This window comes from Manacus vitellinus, unplaced genomic scaffold (assembly GCF_001715985.3).
Source record: "Manacus vitellinus isolate BGI_N305 unplaced genomic scaffold, ASM171598v3 scaffold_72_pilon, whole genome shotgun sequence".
Taxonomy (NCBI): domain Eukaryota; kingdom Metazoa; phylum Chordata; class Aves; order Passeriformes; family Pipridae; genus Manacus; species Manacus vitellinus.
Genome location: NW_021940764.1, coordinates 1,662,965 through 1,670,605, shown reverse-complemented (window position 1 = coordinate 1,670,605; position 7,641 = coordinate 1,662,965). Strand labels below are relative to the sequence as shown.

The 7,641-nt window shown below is 47.2% G+C and overlaps 1 protein-coding gene across 1 annotated transcript in view; it reads right to left on the bottom strand.

Moving 5' to 3' along the window:
- Positions 1-268: 268 nt before the first annotated feature.
- The window catches only part of METTL2A (methyltransferase like 2A), a 10,941-nt gene continuing 3,568 nt past the window's right edge, over positions 269-7,641 (bottom strand). Inside the window, exons 2-8 of the mRNA XM_018084562.2 lie at positions 6,984-7,336; positions 5,603-5,652; positions 4,584-4,644; positions 3,321-3,460; positions 2,415-2,521; positions 2,161-2,226; positions 269-809 (exon numbers count right to left, since the gene is read on the bottom strand). Of these exons, the coding sequence (XP_017940051.2) occupies positions 658-809; positions 2,161-2,226; positions 2,415-2,521; positions 3,321-3,460; positions 4,584-4,644; positions 5,603-5,652; positions 6,984-7,336 (929 nt within the window). The 3' untranslated portion in view covers positions 269-657. The remainder of the gene's footprint in view (positions 810-2,160; positions 2,227-2,414; positions 2,522-3,320; positions 3,461-4,583; positions 4,645-5,602; positions 5,653-6,983; positions 7,337-7,641) is intronic.

Below are 7,641 nucleotides of genomic sequence, written 5' to 3'. Positions count from 1 at the left end.
CAATATAAAAAAAAGACATTAAGCCATTAGAGAGTCCAAAGGAGGCCATGAGGATGGGGAAGGGTTGGAGGGGAAGCCTTATGAGGAGGCTGAGGGCACTTGGTTTGTTCAGCCTGGAGAAAAGGAGACTGAGGGGAGTCCTCACTGGGGTCTGCAGCTTCCTCATGAGGGGCAGTGGAGGGGTAGGTACCAACCTCTGCTCTCTGTGACCAGTGACAGGACTTGAGAGAACAGCTGGAGCTGTACAGGGGAGGGTCAGGTTGGATCTCAGGGAAAGCTTCTTCCCCCAGAGGGTGGTTGGCACTGAGCAGGCTCCCCAGGGCAGTGGGCACAGCCCCAGGGCTGTCTGAGTTCAAGGAGCATTCGGACAACACTTTCAGGCACGTGGTGGGATTCTTGGGGCGTCTTGTGCAGGGCCAGGAGTTGGACTCAATGACCTTGATGGCTCCCTTCCAACTCAGTACATTTTATGACACCTAAACCACCCCTCGGTCCACTCTCAGGGCGTTCATCCTCGGCAGAACTCGCAGTGACACCAGGCACTGTCCGAGGCACTGAGGTGTCCTGGGTGTGCAGGACTCCATCAAACCACGTCTCACCAGGAGCAGACACTCCCTGGGCACGGAGAGGCTGCAGCCCCAGAGCCCAGGCCGTGCCTCAGGCCCGGGGGGGGCCGGGTTTGCGGTACTTGCACTGGATCCACACCCGGTACATCGTCACCTGCTTCCCACGGTTCACCTGCAGCCGCCGATCCACCACGTTCTGGATCTTCTCCAGCCCAGCCCTGCTGAAGAGGTGGTTTAATTCATCTGGAAGCAGAGAGAAGGGCACTGAGGAGGCTGTAATTCCTTTAACTGACAGCTGCTCACGCTGAGGGCTGAGCCGTGCTGAAAGATGGGCCAGAAGAAACTCAGGGCCTCACCCTGGCAGGGAAATGATCAAAGGAGACTTAACTGCTGTTCCAGGGGGGTTTAACACCACAGTTTGTCAAGTTTTCCTTCTAGCAAGGAAGGAAAGAAGAATTTGGAGTACAGCTAGAGTTATAGAAACTTGACAAAGAAAACAGCAGCAGTTTCCCACATGGACACTGCCTCCAGTAACTGATTAAGGAGCATCTTCTGACAAGTAGGGACAGATCCATTCCTTCCCCTTCCTACCCCCTCCAGAGGAATTTCAGAGTCTGCAAGAGCAAAGAACAGGATCAGACCTACGCCTTTAAATGGTGGCAGTAAGATCTGTGCTGTATAGGCTGGAGGGGAATGGGATTCATTAAGGCTAAATTTGGGGAAAAAAACATCCTTAAAAACCACACCCTGTTGGGGCCCAATCAAAGCATTAACAGCCCTGGAGGCTTCAGCACTTCCACGGGCAGGTATTCCTGACCAAGCAAATAAGTCTCAGAGTGCCCCAGCACAGTGGCTGTGGGCAGAGCCAGCCCCAGTCCTGCTGAGCAGCAGAGAGCTTGTTCCATGGCAGCCCAGGAGCACGTGGTTTGTGTGGAGTTTCTGTAGGAAAGGGTTGACAGGTCCCAGCTTGTGCTCCTTTATCAGATGCTTTCCATCGTGAGGTGCTTGCCAAACACACATTAAACATTAATTTTGTTGTGACAAACAAGACTGGAGCAGTGGGGAAGGGAACAGTCCGAGGCAGTTGTGCCCCTGCTCGAACGCTGACCAGGCACTGACTGGAGGTGCAACTGGTGATAAACTGGGAGAAGAACACACCCCTGCCAACACCAAGCAGCAACAGAACTTGAAGGGTGCCTCAGCTCCATGCTGAGCCACACCCTTCTGATTTCCTCATAGGAGAACAGAAATATTAAGGGAAGTTCCTCCAAGTGGTGTCCAACTCCCTCCATCACCTGCAGGCAAGATTCAAGGAGAGCTCCTCCAATCCCACCCCTCCCAGGGGAGCAAACACTTCAGTTTTTCTCTAAAAGGATTTTCCACTAAGGAGTTCACCATACTTGAACCAGGAACTGACAAACCAGGTTCAATTAGGAGACACTTAACAGTGCTCCAAGAAAGACAGACTGGAAAGAGCTTGTGGCCAAACTTGAGGGCAGAGGGACAAGAAGCGGTGAGGAGAGTCAGAGGGATGTTTTTGGATTGTCAGAGGGATGTTTTTGGATAGTCAAAGGGATGTTTTCAAGCCTCCTACCTTGTGTGAAGAAGTAGACTCTGGTGCCATCACCTCTCACATAGAAGTTTTCAGACAGACATTGACCTGAGGGCAAGAGGGATTTAAACAGTTACCAACTATCACTTAAAAATCAACAACCACCATCAAACAACGGGCACACTCTGTGCTTCCAGGGAATTAATGAGCTGCCTCCACCCAGGGCAGACACAGCTCCAGAGAAGCATCATCTACCAGTGATGTGGCCAGAGTTGCCAAGGGAGGAGGGAAAATACCTTTCTTAAACCGAAGCTGGGCCAGGTCGTAGCGTCCGTAATCCCGTAACAAAATCATCCCCCCTGGCTTCAGGAGGCGGCTCAGTCTGCTCACAACACTCTGCATCCTGAGGGAGGAACAAACCAGGAGTGCTCAACATCCTGCAAAATCAGGCTTGATCCCTTCCAAAAAGATGGGATCAAGTTTCAACTCGATATATGGGTATAGATGTTTGAATTTCACATAAAGAGCTCCCCGAAGCCAGCAGGGTTCTGAGCTCTCTCTCAAGTGGGTGGATTTGATTTGGCCTCTTTATTTCTGACACTCCCTGATTCTGGGGTACTTTTTTCCTACAAGGATAACAAGCCTGCCACGGCAGGGGTTAACTGCTCTCCTTTACTGATCACAAAAAGATCTCCCCTGGTTTATGTATAAAAAAGTAGTAAGTGGACTTGAAGAAAAATGCTGTGTAATAAAACTAAAGGGAACAAAAAGAGAGACTAATATAGGTTGTAACACAGTGTCACACTAGGATCACAGCACTTGTCTTACACTGTTTTCTCAACCTGTCCCCTCCCTTCTTGCCACCTCCCATGTGAGAAATTCATCCACCCTTTGAGCCTGAAAATCCAGCAGAGTATTTTCCAAACAGGTGCTGAGTGCTCAGCATGGCTGAGGTTCAGAGCAGTGACCACAGCAAGGCACCCCCTGCAGCCACTTAGCACTTCAAAATCACACCTGTCCTCTGCCAGAACCTGTTACAGCATCAAGCACCTGCTTGTAAACTCTGTAAACTTCATTTACAGAGGCTTCATGGAAAACTGGACCAGAAACACAACAAACTTTAATTTTACTTGACATGAGACTATTAAAGAGCTGCAGTTGTAGAAGAATTACCTTCTGCAATCACAAAGATTAAAACTTACTTCTCTGGGAGAATTGCTGAGAGGACAAAGATAAGAATAACAATGTCAAGACTCTCCTCTGGCATTGGGAAAGGACTTTGGTCGTTGCACAGGTCATGGACAAAGGCAAAGCAGCGAGAAGAATCATATTCTGCATGGTTCTGTATTTGAGGGGAGAGAAATCAAGAGCATCAGTAGCAGACCCTGACCTCAGTATTATCTGGACATGGAGCATTTTAACTTTCACATCATCAAGTGGTGTGTCCAGAGATCTGTGTCAGCCTCACTGGTCTAAGGCAGATGGGGTCAGGTGGGTTGGGCAGGAACAGTGCTGACATGGGAAAAAATAAGAACACACAGGAGGTTTACCAAGAAGTTGGTTTTGTTACAGTCAGACAATCAGCACTGCCAAACCCCCAGACTAGATTCAGGCTTTGTTGGAATTTTCAGGTCAGATTTTCCACTAGTAGTAGTAAGAAGTGAGGGATTTATATTGTTAAATTGGAAATCCTTACATAAGTGTGAGCATCAGGGCCCCTCTCTGCATCACTGACATCAATATTCATTTCACCTACAAGCAGATATTCCTTATCCCCCAAATATCAAACCTGGCTCCCTAAAACTGCACTCTCAAAAATCCCATTTGGACCTCTGTAAGAAGTTGTGTGCTTTCCTGAAGCTGCTGCTTTGAGAAGTGGTTGTGTCACCTTAGGAGGATGAAATGGGTGCTGCCTCTGCTGCTCTCTCATCTCGTGAACTGACTGATGGCATTTGATACTTCCTAGATTCTCAGTTCTGCTCTGACCTGAAATCTGTTAGCAGCTTTTGTCCTTTGACTAAATCCCAGCCTCCTGCTCCACAAACAGGCTCCCTCCTCAGCAGTCTGTGCTGGAGCAATCAGACCACGTTCCCAGAACTGACAGCAGTGCACACACAAACCCAAACCAGCTTCAGTTCCTGTTAAAAAATAGCCTGAATGTTTTCAAGGTTCAGCAGTTACTCAGCTAAAAGAGCACTGGATTGAGAAAAGTACTGCCAAGCACAGGGGAAGAAAATCTGCCTGACTTGTCTGCTGCCAATGTGACATTTTGAGAACTTCAACTTCCCTCCTTCCTACAATCTTTGATGGCTCATTTTCCAGATTTAGGGTCAGCAGCAGTGCTGGCTAAAAACAGAAAGCTGCCAGCACAGCCAGAGAGCTCCTGGAAGCTGGGAGAGATTTGTGTTAATGGGAAATTGGCCCCAGGTACTTCCCACTTTTTCATAAATCACCACTGAGTTTACCTGGACAAGATCCACAGCTGTTGTAGAAAAATCACAGCAATAAACAAACAGGCCTGGGTCACTGCAAGAAAGCAGAGAAACTCATTTATAGCCAGCAATTAAGGAGTGTCTCACAGAGTGCAGAACTGGAAGCCTGGGCTTTAGTCTGTGTGTAAAAATTTGGTGGATCCCATTGTTCCTTTATGCCCACTGTGCAACTGCTTCCTTTTCCTTCTGGAAACAGCAAATGGGAGACAGCAAATGTGAATGTCGTGTATATATTTACAGTGAGTCACATTTTTTTCACTGAATCTACTTTAATAATAGACCCTTAGATTATTATTACACTTTCCTTTGCATTAAAGGAGAGACAGGTGAAAAACGTGGCAAGTTTAATGTAAATTACTCCTGGATAGATGGAACATTTTGGAAAACACACTGAAAAATGATTCAAGGGTATCACAGAAATAGAAATGTGACTTCCAGCAGAAATCACTCCCATGTTAACATCTGCAAATCAATACTGGAAAAGGAGAGGCACCAAGGCCTGCAGGAAAATGCTTTCAAAATGAGACATGTGAACTCACAGCAGACTTTGTTGGTTGCATTCTAAGACCAAAGATTTCCAAGCTCAGAGCACAATAATATGAAGTTGCAGGTGGCAAAGGCCTTTCTCTGAGATTGTTTAAACCAAGATCACAGAGAACACTTTTCCAGTTGGTTTTTAGAGGCTGGTGGATCATGCAGGTAAAAACCTACTTCATAGAATCCCAGAGTGGTTTGGGTTGGAAGGGACCTTAAAGCCCATCCAGTGCCACCCCCTGCTATGGGCAGGGACACCTTCCACCAGCTCAGGTTGCTCCAAATTTATCCAACCTGGCCTTGGACACTTGCAGGGATCCAGGGGCAGCCACAGCTTCTCTGGGCAACCTGTGCCAGGGCCTCCCCACCCTCCCAGGGAAGGATTCCTTCCCAATATCCCATCTATCCCTGCCCTCTGGCAGTGGGAAGCCATTCCCCCTTGTCCTGTCACCACTTACTTGTTGGTTTGTAAAATTGGGAAGACTGTATTCCCAGCCCCACAGCCAACCTGCACAAACAAAGCAGATGCACACAGTGAGAATAATTCCTTCAGCACATCCCAAAATTTCAAATCCTCTCTCTACAGCCAGGCAACAAAGAGAACCTCCCCAGTACCAGCTGAGCATGGCAGTGACCATTTGTAACCCTCCCTGCAAGGTCTGTGGTCAGCTCTGAGGAGCAGAATGACTCTTGTGGAGAACACTAAGCAAGTTCTTGTCAAAATCTTACTAGCAAACTATATATTGTTACTCTCTAAAAGCTGTTTTTGCTGGAAGCCCAAGCATAACAACCAGTCTGAGTCACTGAAACACTGGCAAAGGCCAGGGGTGGGTTACATTTGCTTCCACAGAAATTCAGAGAAATGGAGAAGGGAAGTTTGCTTTACCCAAATTACATCCTGCTGTTGCAGAGTTTCCTTCACTATATGGCTTTTCCTCAGCTTACAGCCAGGCCCACAATGATTCTGCCTTATTATTCCTTTTACTTGTTCCCATTTGAAGAGAAGATGATGGCTCCCACAACTGGGTTTGGGGAATTTGCCTCTGAGTGTTTAGGGAATCAGTAAAATTGGAATAGACTGAGCAGAGAACACCACTGAGGGTTTGCAGGGACAGATGTGCTTAGGTGAGACAGGAAAGCCACAGTGATAATATCAAAGCCTGAAAAAGCCTCCAAACCTCAGATTAAATTAAAATATCAAAAGGACAGTTCAAACTAACTCCCTCTGGAAGGGCAGGATTTCCATTAAATACAAAGCACTAAACAAATCCAGCAATATCTACAGTGAACATGTAGAGGTGGCAGAGCAAAAGGTCACAACCAGCTGTCAGGAGTCCAGTATTTATAATTCCCACAGATTTCTCTCTGGGACAAAGCCTGTATCAGTCTGGGATTCCCTGTTATCACATGGGCCATAAGGAACAAACCCAAGAGCATCTTTACATTCTTGGCTTCACTGCTTTGTTTCACACCTCTCAAGGCAAACAGGAGTCAGCACAAAAGATAAATGACAAGGGAAAACCTTATACAAACAAGCAAAAGAATCAGTTCCTTGCAAAGATGACTTGTAAATGCTTGTTTGAACATCTGACAGCAGTAGTTTGGCTTTTAAACTCTGAAGCTTCTTACATCCTTGTGCTCTGCCAACTCAAGAGTCTGAACCAAAGGAATCCCAGCAGATTTAGTTCAGTTCTAAGCTGCCCTCTGATTTCTGCATTCTGCTGACTGAAGGCACTCAACCACTCCCTGTTTGCCAGTGATCCATATTTTTATGTCCCAGTCACACAGCCCTGATCCCAAGGCACAGTTTGGTGTGTGACTCTGCTTTCCAGCTCTCACCTCCAACACACGGTAAGAAGCAGCTGATCCTGGGTAATCTCCAGCCCTCTGGGTCAGCTCCCTGTGCTCCTGTGCAGCCAAATCCTCTGTGCTCCCCTCAGCTGTGCTTTGGAGCAGGTTGGACTGACCCTCTGTCCTGGTTTCCAATGAACAGTGTCCATTTTCACACCTTTCACTGTTGGATTCTTCTTTGGTACTGAATTCGTGCAGAGAATCCCCATTTTGGCTTGAGGTCCTGTGGGGTGCCAGCTCAGGAAATTCAGTGAACAGCCAGTGCCTGTCCTTGAAGAAGCCATTTTCGTGGATTTTATAGAAGTCATCCCAATATCTCTTAGCATTCACCTCATATTCCTCTGGGAACACAAACAAAAACATCAGCAGGTCTCAGGGTTGAGGCAGGTCAGACAGGGAGGGATCACTGCAGACACCTATGCAGCAACCTGCTCTAATAAGGAAGATTATCCACTGAAAATCACCTTTATTTAAATTTGCCATCCCACACAAACACTCAGGTTGCCTCCTCACAGTCACTTTGTTAGGACATGAAAAGGGAAAAGAGAGAGAAGAGGAAACTCTGTGTGTCCTGGTAGGATTTAAAGGAAGCTGGCAACAGAAAAAGCCTCTTTGAAGGACACTGGAATGAAGAAATCCAGGTTTT